We start from the raw sequence: 15,783 nt of genomic DNA on the forward strand, positions 1-15,783 counted from the left end.
CTTGCAGTATAATCTATGAAACAACAATATATTTCACATCTTCAGAATAGGAAACCATGAAATCCACTTAGAACTAATCACATTGGTAAAGGACTGGACTATAGATTGAACTGACAGATGCAGAACCACCACAACCCTCACCGTCAGTGAGAATCATGCATTTCAAAACAAGGTTTGAGAACTGATCAAACTAAAAGTGGTAGCTTGAGCCTCAGGAGGCTTAAATGAAACAGATAAGCAGAGACAAGCTATAAGCTTAATTAAATTGAATATCTCCACATGAAACCAAAAAAAGACAGGCTTTCTGAAATTAGGCTAGCTCTACAGCAAACAAATGATGAACAAAACCAACATGTAGCCTGTTAAGAGTGTACGTTTGTCTGTTGGAGGCCCATGGGTGTCCATGGACCTCTACAATGTAAGAATATGTTCTCTAAGTAGCTTGGATTCTTATTTGTATCGTGTTATAATTAGACTTTAGTTTCCTACACTCATTAACCTGCTACTAAATAAGAATTAAATAACTTACAGAAGAACAAATTCCTACAGTACGGAGATCCATGGACACACAATCTAGTGTAGATGACACGGAAGATGGGACAAAGTCAGAATTTACAAGGCGAGGAAACATGCCTTAGGATCATCTGCAATAAACAAACCACTTTAGCATTATAGAATGAAGTGAAGGCAAATTTATCTCCTTTGGCAGCAGGGTGGTGCTAATTTGATCGGTCCTCCAATCCTCCTACCTCTATTAGGGTGGTATATTCTCTCTTCCCAAATCTATCATACATACCATGGAATTCCTGTTATGTGCTTTTCTCTAGAAGGGCTAGGAATCTTCTCGCTTCCTTCATCCCATCAGCTGGGCGAACACCTACCGGCCAAAATTTGAAGGGGGATTAGGAATTTGCCGCATTGAAGATGTCAGTATAGCCTGTATCCTTACACTCATCTAGAAAATTGCCTCCAAGCATGATTTCACTTGGGTAAATTAGGTCTATTCCTACCTTCTCAAATCAAACTCCTTTTGGACTAGTGTTGTTCCTCCTAACCATTCTTGGGGTTTGGCGGAAGCTCCTCCTTTTGAGACCACTTGCTCCTTCTGCCATCTTTATCCAAATCTCCGATGGATCCTCTAATTCATTCTGGCACGATCTGTGGCATCCGATGGGTACTGTTTTCACTCTCCTTGGTCCCCCACAGAGTTTATGAGACCCACATCCCTAAAGCAACCCCTCTCTCCAATTTATGGAAGAATGTAGGCAGTTCAAGTAAATAGTGTACGGTGGTGTGGCCATATTTATATATATATGGAAGAATGTAGGCAGTTCAAGTAAATAGTGTACGGTGGTGTGGCCACCTAGGAGCTTCCTACAGAGTTGCTAGATTTGATCCAGAAGGATGAAGAGTCTCATGTCTTTTACAGGGTGTAATTGGGTTGTTTTTACCTATTCAGAATAATGGTTATAAAGGAATGCCTCCAGATAAAGAAAGAAAAATGAAATGATGCAGAAATTCTCAAAATGACAGTCAAATGAACAAGTAATAGTCAAGAACCTGCACTTCTCCATCTGTCATGAACTTGATGGAGCAATGCTCCCCAATCTTCTTGTCATGTCTAACTTGAAATCCCACCTCTTTCCCCATATGGAGACCTAGTTCAAATGCCACTCGCTTGGCTGTGGAAAGGACTGCAACACGGCGTTGTTGGGTGACTCCAATTATTCCATTTCTTAAGCCAGACTTGTTCAAACCAAAGCCAGCTTCGTAAAGAAGAGCAAAGTATAAATGAGAAAATAGAATTTGGAGGCACAATTAAGGCTAAGGAATAAATTTAGTTAACAATTCCAGTAAGTAAATTATGAAAAGCATCCAATGCAAGTGCACCTGAGGAACTTGAGTAGTTTTACCACACCCAGTCTCTCCACAAATGATAAGTGCGGGGTTTTCATTTATAGCCTCCATTATCTCCTGCTCCATCACTATTGGAAGATCCTTTCTTTTGCTTTCAACTTCATCTGGTCTTGATACATGCACTACAGTTGGAGTGCTAAATGCTAATAGGTGTCTGGGTAGCAGAAGCCACAAGAACACTAGAACCATGTGAATCTGATTTTGTAGCATTCCTCTCTCCATCCTGGTTCACATCAAACAACCCAGTTCACATACTTCACTAACTGCTAGGTATCACAAGCATCAAGTCCCATATATGAAGGCAACATTCAATCACTAAATGTTTGTTCAACATTATAGGTACCATTGCTTTGGTGCCTTTTATCTCATCATGATTGCATGGTGGTAGCAAAGAGTTCTTTCCATCACCCTGAATATCTCTGCCATCATCCCCATCAGTCAATCCTCTTGGCAGTATTGCAGAATCAGATAAGGACTCAGTACCTATCAAGCTGCCACAAGTTGGATCTTGACAAGCATTCATAGACGCACAAATACCATCATGACCTTCTCTGTCTGGCATCACTGGACACTGCAATTCATCCTTGCTAACCTCGTGAGTTTGGTGGCTTTCATCAAAATCAGATTTGCTTTGGCAGAAAGCTTTGACATCACTCCTTTTCTTTGAGGGTCGGTCATCCTGGGCAACTTCTAACCCCGCCCTTAGAAAACTCTACAGCCCTTCTATGCCGTTTCTGGCTTCATAGTTTGGCAACCTATACATTTTCATTGAATAAAATGAGATTCAAATCCCCACTTAGTATGAACAAAGAATTTACGTTTCCAACATGACATTGAACGAGCCTTAAAAATCACCACTTTGTCTATCAAGTAGGGGGTGATGTGGCAATTCTGATAGTGGGAAATCTTGGTAATATTTACAGACCAAAAAAAAAAAGGATATCTTGGTAATAGTGTGAACTGGACATATCAAATGCCACACAAGTTAAATCATATGTGCTATCATACATAGGGCAGACTCCCCCATCTATGTCCAAGAAGCATCTTGGCAGTCCTAAAAATCCAAATCTTGATAATGACACTTAAGTATCATCACATTCTAAAACTTCAGACTTGGCAAGATGTTGAGGCCAACTCCCAAATTTTAACCATAAGCAAACTGCAAGAGGGCAGACACTTATTTTGAAGACATGGTGGAGAGCAAATCAGAACCAGGCATGGGAAATCCTGGATGTCTAAATGTTACTTAATGGTGCAAACCTGACCAATATTCCCCAAAGATTGCAGAAGTGAATATGCATTCTCTTGGATCTTGTACTTCCTGAAAATGAAATTCTTTACCATTATTAACCATACATTCTGTACTATCTCTTCGAAAAAAGCATACAAATCCAACAAATGATATTTTTAGAAAGAAATTGAACAATATTTTCCTACTCCGAGATTTTCATGCTGGTAGAGAACAAGGCTGCTTTCTCTTTCTCCTCCTGCACATAGAGAAAATAATTCATTCCAAGATCTAATGGGCTAGGTTGCCCAATAGAACAAGTTCAGAGATCCATACCTCCAACTTCTTCAGCTTTCTTTTCTGTGATTTGCTCAATGTTGATTTTTTTTCTTCACATTTAAGTTTACAATCTTGCAAACAATACAAGGAGATTCAATCATGGTGAGGAATATAAAGTAATACATACTCTACTATAGCATTACAAATTTACAAGATTACTCTAGTTAGCAAGAGTCTTTACCTGACTTGCCCCTTTCTTTTTCTTCGTTTTCTTTTCCAGCAAGATTGTTGCATTGCTGTCATCATCTTTGGAACTGTAAACAAACCCAGAAAACAATACTTTTTTTATTTTGAAAAGGGAAGTCTGCTTGGCTGAGAATATGCTTGGAGCCGCTGAAATAGAATCAGACATCTCTTCTTGAATCCATGTTGCCTATGCCTCTTAACACCTTCCAAACATGGAAGGACCCACAAAGCTAAAGTATAAGCATACCAATTTTACAGGGATTGTTACTTTAAAGGGAAGTCAATGATGTTTAGGTGCTGATACAATGTAAATATATAAAAGATTCATGATCATCTTTTTTAATCCCTTGGTAAAATAAGTTAATTGTTAACACCAAAACACACAAGTCTTCGTAAGATGAAACTATGAACGACCAAGTGTTTTACCTCCATGAATCTTGACAGCCTTCTATATGTTGGAAAAGTCTCTGGTCCACATCCAAAGACTCTTCCAAGTTGTTAAGACATGTCCACATCTTCTCCTCTCTACATGAACTCTGAACTGACATCCTAAGTAGTAGTCAGAAAATCATAATGCACATGATCAACAAATAATCTAGCTAGGGGCCAATTGGCAGCAAAACTTGGATAAACAGCATAATGACTTTACAAATAATGCATCAAAACCAGGCAATGACTACATCACCAATACAGCTCATGAAACATGTTCATTATCATGCATTGATATAAGAGAGCACGTCACCTACATAACAAAGAAATTCCATTTTCTCAAATCTTGGGAATCTGGGCACATTTTATGTTCAAACTTGGTGTCATTTGGACCAATCACTTTAGAAGTATTCTTACATAAACATCTTGTTTCCAGCCATGAATTTGTAAGATACCATTATTTTCATCTACAGTCTGAAGTATGCTATAGTATATAAAGCACAATCATTATTAAGCCCTTATATTATATGTTTACACTTATATTGGACACCTAGCCACAGGCATACAAGTTAAGGTTCTTTGGTGCATGCTTTTGGGGAAGATATTGAGTGAGATAAAAACAGAGTAATGCCAAGCTGGAACTATGAAGAGCAACTTCGGAATAGATCAGAAGATAAGTACAATTTGGACGCAAAATATAGTTTGTAACTTTAGCCACACATGGATGGAGATTTGTATGATTTTGATGAGAAAGAGATTCCACAAAGTAATTATTTTAGATATCTAGGCTCAATCATAAAATAAAAAAGGTGAAAGAGAGGATAATGTTGTCCTGTCAAAGGTGGGTGAAGGGGAGATGTGCATCCAAAGTGTTGTATGGTCGCGTATTGCTATAAAACTTAAAAGGAATATTTCATAGGATAATACCAGCTATGACTTATGGTATAACATGTTAAGCAATATAGAATTGTCATATAAATAAACTGAAGCAAAGATGAGGATGGTGAGATACCTTATCCAATTAGTCTTTGAATTGGTTGGTCCAAATCAAGTCTTAATGGACCAATTCAATTCGATCTGAAAATTTACACCCCTACTCTTTTGGAAAACTTTACAAGAACCCTCAGGTTTAGGTTTAGGTTTAGATTTTGGAAAACTTTACATGCAACTTTGGAGGACAATATTAAAGTTCAATGCAAACAACGAAGAAGCAAAGAAGATGATATGATATGGACACTCAAAAAGATAATTTGAGAGCTTGTGAGTTAAACTTGAGAAGAAACTGACAGTTGCACTTGGTATGGGCCATGAAAATCCTAACATAATTATGGAAGAAGAATACAAAGTACAAATTACATTTGTAAATAACACTTTCCTTTTTTGGTAAACTTGTATAATAAGACTTTAGCTTAAGAATGCCACTTTTCTTCAACACTGGTTCTCAAGTGTATTTGGTTGTAGTGTCACTTTAATGAGTGAGAAGATGATGATTAATTAATGACCTCATCATACAATGTTGCTTTGCCTAAAAGAATAACTATTAACCACTTTGAGGGATTTTAGAGTAGTAGTTTATTTATTTTGTTTAATTCAATTCTCAAGTAATGTTGATCTAAGTGATTTTAAAAAGCGATTAAACTCGGTTCAACTCGATAAAAAAAATAACAAAAAATCTTGTCAGTTGATTCATGTTTCTCATCAACTCTGTTTGAGGTCATACTATATACAAGGCTCGAGTTATGCATATCATTTGTCACTAACTTTCATTTAAGTTATCTTAGATCTATCTTTTAGTTCTTCGAATTTCTTCAATCTAGATTGAATTGCTTCTTCATACAAAGGTATGTACATCTCCTTGAACATGGTCGTTCCATCTTAAACGACTTTCTTGTTATTAAACTCATTTAATAAATGAATTGAACAAAAAAAAAAAAAAATTAAGAAAAACAAAATCCAATGGGTAATTCAGTTGCTAAAATAATCAGGCACTGTTCTTCTTGATTTTCAGCAGTGTATTCCATTTTCTATTGCGGCCTTGATTTATGCTCTGATACTGAAGCTTTATGAAAGATGAAGGATCTATAACATTACTTCAACTAGAAGACAAACTTCCCAAACTTCAGTTAGAAGATGTAGTTTGACCTCACCAATAATCTCTGCAAGAACACAAACCACCTTTAAAATGATGGAATCTATTGGCATCCCTCAGGATGATCTCTCGCCCTGTAATTTTAGCTATCAATTTAATTGCTGAATGACAATCTCCACACACACGCAGGTTCTTCATGACGCGGATTGGCATTCCTTCAGGCACCTTCAATAGTCCAAATGCCACAGCAAGCCTCTCACTGTGATAACCTAAGTTATGCATCTTCTGTTCCTCATCTACATCATGCAACACAAAGCTACCATCTGGACAATACCCAGCTGCCCTAAGTAATAAATTCAACTTCTCCAACATTCCCACTATAGCCACATGATCAGGATGCTCCACACACTCTCCTCCAGTGAACATATGCACTTTGTTCTCAGCCTCAATCCAGCTACAGCCAGGTGACTTGCTTATGTTCCTCCTCTTCATCACTTTTCTCAGATCCACAACATCTTCCCATCTACCCTTGGAAGCATAAATATTGGACAGCAAAATATAAGGTCCCGCATTCTTGGGCTCAAGCAACAACAGTTTCTTTGCTGCTACCTCAGCCAACTCCAAGTTCTTGTGTGTCCTACATGCACCTAATAAAGCACCCCAAACAACTGAATCAGCTTCGATTGGCATCTTTTCGATCAAATCCATTGCCTCATTTATATGGCCAGCTCGACCAAGTAGATCAACCATGCAAGCATAATGTTCAGCAGTTGGCTTAACAAAATAATTCAATCTCATCGACTCAAAAAGTTCCAACCCTTCCTTGACCCTCCCACTGTAACTACATGCAGAAAGGACTCCAACAAATGTAACATCATCAGGTGCCATGTCTACAGAACACATTTCATGAAACACCTGTAGAGCTTCCTCTCCCAAGCCATGTTGAGCATAACCAGTGATCATAGAATTCCAAATAACGACATCCTTTAGAGAACACCTATTAAAAACTTGTTTTGCCTTAAGAAGGTCACCACACTTGACATACATCGTGATCAAGGCTGAAGCAACAAATACATCCAAGTCAAACTGTGATTTTACCAACTCAGCATGAATTTGTCTGCCATGATCAAGAATTGCCAGGCTGGCACACACAGAAAGAACACTGATCAAAGAAGGGTAATTTGGCATAATTCCTGCATTTTGCATTTGAGCAAATGTATTTAGTGCTTCCAATTCAAATCCATTTCTTTCATAAGCCTTAATCATTGCACTCCAGGTCCCATCATCTTTTTCCCTCATTCCATCAAATACATAATTTGCCTCAGCAACATTCCCACTCTGGCCAAAGCCAAGGATCATTGCATTGCAAGAAATTAGTGACTTCTCCGGCATAGTTTCAAAAATTTCTGCTGCTGCTTCAATCCTTCCAGATTGGATGTAACCAGTAAGCATCGCTGTCCAAGAAACCTCATTCTTTTCTGGCATTACTTCAAAAAGCTTTCTTGCGATATCTACCTGAAGATTATGCGCATAGCCAGATATCATAGTTGTCCAGGTGATTACATTTCGACGTGGCATGACATCAAAGAGCTCACGAGCTTCAGCTAAAAGGCCTTCTTGGCAATACCCTGAAATCATAGTAGTCCAAGTGACCACATCCTTCATTGGCATTTCATCAAAAAGCTGACGAGCATCATCAATCCTGTGATCTTGAATCAGCCCACCCAACATGACAGTCCAAGAGACGACATTCTTTTCGGGCATTTGCCAAAAAAGGGATTCAGCCTCTGAAATTACACCTTCCTGCACATACCCTCTAACCATAGAAGTCCAGGAAACAACGTTGCGTTCAGGCATTGCATCAAAAAATCTACGTGCTTCCTTAATCATTCGACATTTCACATACCCAGAAATCATACCATTCCATGAAGTCATATTCCTGTCAGGCATTCTTTCAAATAGACTCTGGGCTTCTTGCGGTATCTTGTTTTGGAAATATGCAGCAATGATAGAGTTCCAGGAAATAATGCTTTTGTAAGGCATTTCATTGAAAACTCTTCGGGCATTTTCAATGTGGCCAAGTCGTGCATGGAGAGAAATCTGATAATTGGCTGAGAGTACTGCATCAGTGCAATAAGGTCGACAGCGGGTTAATGAGAACAACATCTAGCGACCAAAAGCAAGATACCGAGATGCAAGACAAGGAGCTATCTTCCAGTGTGGGCTGATTCCAAAGAGGACTTGTAGAATCATAACGATTACTTATTAGAATCGAAACAACTCAAGCTTGAGAGTGCTAATACCCTATTATCCTAACCCAATAAAAATTGAAAAGCACAAACTTAAATCGTTTAGTTCAGTACACTGGTGGAGAGGTGGAAGGTGGCGGAACATGTTGCATTTGGTATGTACATCCTCTACTTTCCATTTAACTAGAAAACCATTAACCAGGCCAAGAAGAAAATTATTTCTAAACATCCAACTCTCATTCATATGGCACAATCAGCCAGTCAATTAGCCCGGATTTTGTTGTTGATCCACTGCAGAAAAGGAAATTTTAACAACTCAGAATTCACATATATATTAGTCAAAAACACAAACATAAATTCAGTTTTCATAGTACTCTAGGTTTGAGAGCCAATCCTGCATCTCTTAAAAATAGTAATAAATGTCAGGCTAAAGATATGTGCAGAAAATTAATTAAAAATTGACCAAATTACAAATACAGCCCTGGTTTTGCAAACTATTAAGTATACACCCCCAGTAATTTATTTTATTACAAACATCCCTGTGCCTAACACCATTAGTTTTGAATAAAAAAAATACAAATTTGCCCTTACTGAATCTTCTTATAAGTTAGAAAAAGAAAAATTGAACTCCCTGCTGCTCTTCTTCTTCCAATATACTCCTACACCTTCTCCTCTGTTCTTCTTCACACTCACTACCACCGACCATTTCTGCTGATATTCTTCTTCTCCTCTGTTTTTCTTCGTTCTATTTGTGGATTACAACAGTCATGACAACACTAATGAATGAATACTCCACATTTTACAGCCAAACAACCCTAACTGAAATTTGATGAATCACTATATTCATCCAATTCTTTACCGTAAAAGTTTACAAGTGCTATTTCGGCTACACTCAACACCAAAATGGCGCCACTCAACTTCCTCCTACCCCTTATGCCAGACTTTGCATGCAACCTCAACCACCCTATTCTCCACCAAACAATGATGCTCAGTGGATTCCAGACTCAGAAGCCACCAATCATATGACCTTTTATCCATCAAATCGGCAGTCCAGTAAAAACTATAATGGAGAAGACCAGGCTGTTGTTGGAGATGGTAAGACACTCCTTATTACTCACATTAGTTCATCAGGTTTAATTTCTTCAAAAACTCCTTTATTGCTTAATGATGATCTAGTTGTTCCCCAACTTTCAAAGAACTTGATTTCTATTCACGACTCCCAATTGACAATTCTTGCTCTGTTGAATTCTTTCCCTGGGGTTTTTGTGTTAAGGATTACACCAACATCCCTCTTCTGGTGATTCCAGTTAACTACAAGCATGGTTGTCAAAGCGTCCGCCTAGGCGGCAAGGCGGTTTTTCAACTACCTTGTTTTGAACCGCTTTGTTAACATGCCCTTTTTTTGCTGCTTTTTCCCCTAATTGCTACCACTTTGTCACCTAGACGCCAAAACAGTCACCTTTTTTTACATTTTGTACATGATAATATTTTTTCTTTATTTTTTTTAAAAAGTCAAATTTTATTCTACAAAGCTGTATACAAACTTAATAATTAGTTATTTTGGAATTGGGAATCAATGAATCATTAAATGGATAAGACATTTATTTGGCATCACACTATCATAGAGGTAAGTAAAAATGTAAAATTACAACTTTCATTTTCATACTTATAATTTGATATTGTTTATAATCATATGTTATGATGCTTGATGAGATGAACTTATGTTTGTGTTTTTATTTTCAATAATCTTTTATAATTATGATTCTTGAATTTTTATTTATTATTTTTTTTTAATGCGATTCTTGAACGTTTTTAGCTTATAATAGAAATTTACTAGTATAAAAGTAGTCGTATTGAAAAAATTTGATCCAACCTTTTTTGTCACCTTGTATCGGTAATTCGGTACGGTACGGTACAGTATAGAATTTGAAAACCTCATACCGAAACCGTACCGTACCGAATTTATACTATACGGTATGAAAATCGGTATGAGTTTGGCATAAGACTATAAGAGTCATCTATTAATTTTCTGTTGATTAACTTCAGTATTTTGTGTTTGAAAATGTGAATCAGTGAATGTAGACTATGTAGTTGGGAAGAAAAATTCAACGACAAGCCTTCCAATGAATGATTTGACAAGAGAAATGTTACTGGCGTTGGAGGCAAATAAGAAATCAATGGCAAACTTTTCTTTCCCAAAGCTGAGGTCTGCTTGATTGTATTTTGTTTTCGCCTCCGAGTTAATGGCTCTGTGAGGTATTTTACTTCATATTATTTCTATCTTTTGGTGATTATAAAAGTCGAACATTGTAAGGTGGTTGTTTACTTGTTGATTACCCTCTTATATGAAACAAAAGGACCATTTTTTCCTTGCTGTTTTTGTTAGAACTGTTTCTATAATCTTATGCCTTCCATATATGGTTTTGTGAATTTAATTATTCTTTAACTATGAGCTTTTGTTGGACTAAATATTTGGTTTCAAGGATTTCAGATTGCAGTTATCTGGACAAGGATCAGTCTTGAATCTCTTAACGAATGTAAAATCCCACAAAGTTGAGTTTGAGGTGATTTATTTTTCTGTTTGGTGGAATATCAAAATCATGAAGGAGTGCTTAGTTATTATGGTCTCCAACTCACTTGCAGGTTCTCAAGGTTTCTTCCTGCAGACATCATTTCTTAAAAATATTGCCGGAATTTCATCACTCTATGGCCTTCCATGCAAGAGAACCTACAACTGAGTTGGAGTCTCTTGGAACATATACAGTGGAAATTACTTGAACACTGGAATGCATGAAATTAGAAATGAAGATTACCTATGATTCTTTCAATAGAATACCTATCCCTAGAATTACACTAATGCTGCAGGACTGTTATAGTCTAGAGATAAATCAATCTATAAATTAGTGCAAAACTTTGTGATTCCAAGTTACTAACATCCCCAAGTTACTACTGAGAAATTAGAACTTTTAACTACAGATGTTCATCTTCTAATGATCTCTTCTTCCACGCACAAGTTTACTTCCTAATGAGCCAATGAAGACCTTCATTGTTAAATCAACTTACAATATCATGTTTATCTACACTAGCTGATCTTGTTCTCTCCAACTATTTCTTTATCCTCTTCACCATTACCAGAATTTCAAACAAAAAAGATTAAGAAAGAACATGTTTTGGATTATTAGATTCTGTTTTGAACTTCCTCTTGGTGTTTGCAGTGTGAAAAAACCATCTACCCTTTCCATCTTCTTGAAAACAAATGAACAAATGAGTCTTTCTCTGTATCTCTATAAAAATTTACAACATTCAAGTTCCCCCACTGGAATATACAGCGAACAAAATTAAATAATCAAACAAACCAGCGTCTTATAGTTAAGATAAACTGACTAATTTTTCTTTTTTCTCCCCTCTCAGCATAGCATTGACTCAAGAAGCATCTCATCTCTGGGTTCTTCTTTGGCCCTAGGAAATACAGATTGTGTGTGTTGTGGCTTGTTCATGTAGGAGAACATAGAGTTCCCAAAACCTGAGAATCCAAAGCTACCAGGGTTTTGTAGCATATTCAATGACTAGTTTAGCAGGAACCAATTATCTGAACGAGAAAAACTTATTACAAATCTGGTAATCAGCTTCAGCATTAAAAAAAATTATATATATTCAATTGCAGCTGGTCCCCTCTTTTTAGTGATGATCTCATAGGTCTCTTAGAGGGCGTTTAACCTTGTCTAAAATATCGTTGTCTGATAAATTAACAGTGGAGCTCTAACTCTATGTCAAACCAAACTGAGAAAGAGAGAATTTTAGGCAGGAATTTATAAATTGAACTGGGTTCACTACCTTCTCCGTACTCCCATGTGAAAGCACGTTTTTTATTCACTTTTGTCCTTAATCAAATAATTTAGCAGACAAGAATGTCAAGTGCAATGATAAATCCAAATTATGCAAAGAATCAGACAACTAATGGTTCTAATTAGTGAACTCAAATTCCTAATTTAGGAGAGGGAGCAATTTACAAATCTTACCTAGGTAAAGATTGGGAGAAATGCTTGAAGGATTCACAGGTTCTTTGCTTCAGCTCAAAACCTTAAACAATTCAAAGAAAATCAAAATAAGTCCATCTAAAATCAAAGTTCCACACACCTCTTCCAACGTTTGCTACCAAATAGAATGATTTGTATATCTCAATTTGTATATTTCAGGAATCCATATCGAATATGAAGCTGTGGTGATAGAAACTAGAAAGTACCTTGTGAGTTGAACCGATTAATCGAAGAAAGAAGCTTTATTGGGAGTTGAACACCTGACGCCTGACGGGCCTTCCACCGGAGTTCGACGAACAGAGCAGTTGCAGACTTGCTCAGACGGAAGAAGGAAGAACGAAGAATGAGAGCCTCAAGAGGCGATGCAGTTGCAGGCTTGCAGTTGCAGGATTGCTTGCAGCTTACGTTACGGCCTTACCCAGCCAGATGGAACTTGGAAGAAGGATGAACGAGAGGCGATGTGCTTACCCAGTTACCCGTAGTCCTTACCCAGACGGTAAGAAGGAAGGAAGAACGAGATTTGTAGAAAAGAAAAACCAAACAGAGTATAAGGAAGGAAGAACAAGAGGCATCACTGGCTCACTGCATCAGGATTCAGGCGAGACTCTCGCTGCTCTCTGTTCTCTTCGAGTTACCCAGTTTTTTTTTTTTTTTGGTAGATTCGAGTCACCCAGTTTAGCTGTTTAGGGTTTAAGTTATTTGAATATTAAGTTATAGCTAATTACATCTGCCTTATTTATTCTTTGTGCTCAAGGCTTTAGTATCTGATTAATAAAGAATAAATGGCAGGTAGACTCAAAGGCATCTCAATCAAGCAAAGGGTAACTCAATTTACCAAAAACAAGTTGGAATATTCTGTTTAGCCAACTTGTTAGGGGTATGTCCTAGCCCGGAAGGCTTTGTCGATTCAGGGCTCGACAAGTTGGCCTATTTCCTCTCCTTGGTTGTATTACTCAATCTTGGCTTTAGCCCATAATTAATGAAGTTTGTTACCAAAAAAAAAAAAAGTGTCTCTTCGACATGTTACCTTTGATTAGAACATATTTATCTTTGCCATGACACAACATGCTCCATCCCTACTATCCTTACCCACCACCACCATCTCATTACCCACTTTTTCCCCATTCACACACTCCACGCACTCCACCTAACCCATCCCCACCATCACTGCCACCCCTCCCACTTCACCATACTATCCACCTTACAAGGGGTAATATGGGTATTTCATGTATTGAACTGGTTTGCAATTGAACTGGTTGGTTCACTTGTTTGTATATCATATCTTTGGGTTGGTTCATTCTCATTCGTATGCAAACACGAATTGGGGTTTTCTGGAGTTTGGGGTTTCGAGCTCTGGCGATTCTGGCTATGGCGATGTTCTTCCTTGTTCTTCATCTTTGAGCCTTGTAGCACTCTAAAGGTAAGGTGCTCAGTGAAGGAAGGGGAACACTCGATGGCTTTCTTGAGGGTGATTCGGTGAAGACTAGTTCGGTTACTGGTTGTATGAATCTCCTTCTATAGTCTGTTCTTTGATGAGATATTAGAGGGCTTTCATTCATCACGTGAAGAGGGAAACTCGTTTGTGATTTGAGCTCATATGGTTGCCATATACGGTGACTTCTATACCTTTCATTTTCCCCCGTTATCCTGTAATTTCTACAATCATAGTGGATCGGATTCTATCTAGAGTCCCGAAGACATAGGTTCGAAAGAACCAAACTCCATAATCAAACTCTCGTGTTCTTCTTCTTGCTTAGGTTGATTTCAATTTCATAGTAAATCATAAACGACCAAAGGGCTTGCTTAGGGTTAACAGATTATGTTTTTGTTATTTCAATTTGCTAAATCAAATAAGAGAATCATCATATGTGATCACAGACAGGTAAATTGAATAAGGGAATCACCATTTGCAATCACACATCTGATCCATGTCCACCATCACCAAAACCCCCTTCTCCACCCATCCCTTCACAAAATTCACAATCGCATCATCCCATCATTACCCATGGCAAAACAGGGTCATTACGCCCCAAAATCCCTCACACACTTTTTACTACCTTTCATACTAATAGTCAAAGATTTGAAGTTGGCTTTTCCGAGACTTTTAATGCGTATCTCTAAATCGTGATTTATACATTTTGTCCTTGAAGAGCTAGTTCATTTGTTCCTTTTATGTCAGTTGTAGATGCATGAACATCACCGGATATGGGCGGTTTTTTTTTTTTTTTGTGTTTCCCCCGTGTGTTTTTTTTTTTTTTTTGTGTTGGGTGTGTTTGGGGCCCCTTTTTTGTGGGTTTTTTTGCTTTTTGTTTTGGTGGGTGGGTGGTTGCATTGTTTATGGAAGACCAACAAGAAATGTTCATATCCGAAGGGCTCGGCTTCAAGGTTCCACAGGTTCTGCCCTTGCCTTTGGTAGTGAGATATCTATGGCATTCGCAACATCATCGTAGAGGGCATATGCATACAAAATTCCTTCATTGGTATTTGATACGGAGAAAATATAATCGAACCGGGTTCATCCTTGGTTCGACCCTCGACCTCGGTCGGGACGAAAGGAATCGACTCGCTTCCGAACAGGCCGGGTTCAGAAGGTAGCCTGCGAAGGAAGTAAACTGACTCAGTCAGCAGATACGCCCGAACCCGCTATAATCGGAATGAACTACTCATCAAGGAGACGGTTAGCAACATTTGCATAAGATACCGATCGTTATCATATGGATAACTACCATATAACGATCATATTATCGAAGGAGTTATCTGTTAGCCAAACCTCAAACGGATCTATCATTAACGGATCTATTCGTTAAGATCTGACGGCTATCTGAAGAAGGCTCAAATACATCCAATGAAGGAGATTCGAAGGTACTCACTATATAAGACACCATCTACCCACAAGGTAGAAAGGGATAGAAATACATACAATTTGAATCGTATTCGCATCATTCATTCTTTAGCTCTGTGCTCAAGCAGAGCCGTTTATGATCAGTTCATCAACTGACTTAGCCTTCGAAGGTGGACTCCCGACCCCAGCAGTCGGGCCACATCTGACGTTCGTTTTTGCAGGTCATCCACAGGAGATCTAAGGGCTGAGCAGATTTTGGACACATCATTTGGCGCCGTCTGTGGGAAACACTTCAAAAAGCCATGGTAACCAGATCATCGGCAGCAGCAGCGGCTGTGGCGGCTCAGCGAGAAGCTGACGTACAACTTCTTAAAGGGAACAATCCAGAGGATATCCCTGAGGGAAGTCGACCTCTTGAAGTGTGGGAAGACAGTGGTCAGGGAGGCAATAATCCTCCTGATCCACTC

The 15,783-nt window shown here is 38.1% G+C and overlaps 2 protein-coding genes and 1 long non-coding RNA gene across 4 annotated transcripts; all 3 read right to left on the reverse strand.

Annotated features, from left to right (window-relative positions):
• Positions 1–1,332: 1,332 nt before the first annotated feature.
• On the reverse strand, positions 1,333–2,610 carry LOC149012057 (uncharacterized). Its single transcript, XM_089160130.1, has 2 exons — positions 2,261–2,610; positions 1,333–2,140 (listed from the first exon to the last, which is right to left on the reverse strand). The coding sequence occupies exons 1-2, from the start codon at positions 2,477–2,479 to the stop codon at positions 2,054–2,056; spliced, it is 306 nt and encodes a 101-aa protein (XP_089016256.1). The 5' UTR covers positions 2,480–2,610; the 3' UTR covers positions 1,333–2,053.
• A 110-nt stretch (positions 2,611–2,720) lies between these two features.
• Positions 2,721–3,566, reverse strand: LOC149012058 (uncharacterized). The gene is made up of 3 exons (XR_016174013.1): positions 3,482–3,566; positions 3,355–3,404; positions 2,721–3,238 (listed from the first exon to the last, which is right to left on the reverse strand). It is a non-coding gene; the product is annotated as an uncharacterized LOC149012058 (long non-coding RNA).
• A 38-nt stretch (positions 3,567–3,604) lies between these two features.
• LOC149012059 (pentatricopeptide repeat-containing protein At1g56690, mitochondrial-like) lies at positions 3,605–13,139 on the reverse strand. Of its 2 annotated transcripts, XR_016174012.1 has the most exons (4): positions 12,681–13,139; positions 12,457–12,517; positions 4,097–8,728; positions 3,605–3,738 (listed from the first exon to the last, which is right to left on the reverse strand). XR_016174012.1 is itself a non-coding variant. In XM_089159047.1 (3 exons), the coding sequence occupies exon 3, from the start codon at positions 8,352–8,354 to the stop codon at positions 6,243–6,245; it is 2,112 nt and encodes a 703-aa protein (XP_089015173.1). In that variant the 5' UTR covers positions 8,355–8,728; positions 12,457–12,517; positions 12,681–13,139; the 3' UTR covers positions 3,870–6,242. The 2 variants fall into 2 exon arrangements, 1 of the variants encoding a protein (XP_089015173.1); XM_089159047.1 differs by lacking the exon at positions 3,605–3,738 and having other exon boundaries at positions 3,870–8,728.
• Between the last annotated feature and the right edge of the window lie 2,644 nt (positions 13,140–15,783).

This window comes from Hakea prostrata, chromosome 6 (assembly GCF_041222555.1).
Source record: "Hakea prostrata isolate BN-2017 chromosome 6, UWA_Hpros_2, whole genome shotgun sequence".
NCBI classification, from domain to species: domain Eukaryota; kingdom Viridiplantae; phylum Streptophyta; class Magnoliopsida; order Proteales; family Proteaceae; genus Hakea; species Hakea prostrata.

What these genes read in the sequence shown, in the direction of transcription:
- LOC149012057 (XM_089160130.1), bottom strand. Translation starts at nt 2,479, where the DNA reads ATGCCAGACAGAGAAGGTCATGATGGTATTTGTGCGTCTATGAATGCT. An exon ending in TAAAAGGCACCAAAGCAATG is followed by an intron (nt 2,141 to 2,260) that starts GTACCTATAATG and finishes GATGTGAACCAG; the next exon opens with GATGGAGAGAGGAATGCTAC.
- LOC149012059 (XM_089159047.1), bottom strand. Translation starts at nt 8,354, where the DNA reads ATGTTGTTCTCATTAACCCGCTGTCGACCTTATTGCACTGATGCAGTA.